Source organism: Nanorana parkeri, unplaced genomic scaffold, assembly GCF_000935625.1.
Source record: "Nanorana parkeri isolate BGI_ZX_2015 unplaced genomic scaffold, ASM93562v1 scaffold2525, whole genome shotgun sequence".
Taxonomy (NCBI): domain Eukaryota; kingdom Metazoa; phylum Chordata; class Amphibia; order Anura; family Dicroglossidae; genus Nanorana; species Nanorana parkeri.
Window position 1 is genome coordinate 13,231 of NW_017308793.1, and position 1,027 is coordinate 14,257.

The 1,027-nt window shown below is 54.2% G+C and overlaps 1 protein-coding gene across 1 annotated transcript in view; it reads left to right on the plus strand.

Moving 5' to 3' along the window:
* MTHFSD (methenyltetrahydrofolate synthetase domain containing) overlaps nt 1-1,027 on the plus strand; it is a 6,818-nt gene that overhangs the window by 70 nt on the left and 5,721 nt on the right. Inside the window, exons 2-3 of the mRNA XM_018573761.1 lie at nt 34-140; nt 794-907. Coding sequence (XP_018429263.1) covers nt 34-140; nt 794-907 — 221 coding nt within the window. The remainder of the gene's footprint in view (nt 1-33; nt 141-793; nt 908-1,027) is intronic.

Genomic DNA, 1,027 nt, shown 5'->3' on the forward strand with positions numbered 1-1,027 from the left:
ATACTGACTGAGCGCTCCTTTCTTTCCTCCTCTCAGGGTGCAGTAAGTGGGACATCCGGCAGAAGATTTGGGATTATATAGAGAAGAATAATCTGGCGGATTTCCCCCGACCCGTCCACCATCGGATCCCCAACTTCAAGGTAACTGCCCCTCCGGTGTCCCCATTAGGGGGATCTATTCTCACTTCCTGCCCTAACATCTCTGACAAATCCCCATTTATGGAAAAGGGGGGGGAGGGTTAGAGGAAATGTTATTCCCGTTCGTTACTTCCTGTGCTGCTGACAACCACACCACCAAATCCTTGTATTGGTGTCACAGGGGCAGGAATTGGGTGAAAGTGTCACTGCTGGGTCTCTGTGTTTCTTTATGCAATGCAAGCAGGTCAGGGCTGGTGGGAGGGGCCAGCACCCTGCCCCAGTCCTCCTCTCAGGAACCCTCAGCCCTGATGCAAGCAGTGGGTGTTCTTCTGGGAGGGGTTATGCAAATATCAAAATACCTTGATGGGTGGGGGGTAAGTCTGGAGGAGTGGGCGTTCCTAGGCAGGCTTTATTTGCCTAGATAACGCCCACATGTGATGCTGAGCCTCCATGATTGACAGAACTGGAATACAGTGAATAAAAGGGGTGGGGCCTAGAGACAGGCCATGGAGAAAAGGACTAGATGATGCTGGACGTCCTCCAGCCAGGAAAGGGGGCGGGGTCTATCTTACTTGCTGCAGCTGCTAATGCACATTGTGAGGAGCTTGCGGTGAAATCAGAGTGAACACATATCTATATCTCCTGTCGGTGTCCAGGGGGCGGCAGGAGCCTGCGAGAGGTTGAGGGTGTTGCGGGAGTTCCAGGAGGCGACGACCATTAAAATAAACCCGGACACGCCGCAGAAGAACGCGCGTTTCCTCACGCTGGAAGTAAGTGACCGCTCTGCTCTCTCTGTCTAGAATTCCCGCCAGGCCTGTCGCAATGTCGCCGCCCTGGAGGTCTTCCGGACCACGCGGGAGGTCAAAGTGGACCCGGACAAGCCCCTGGAA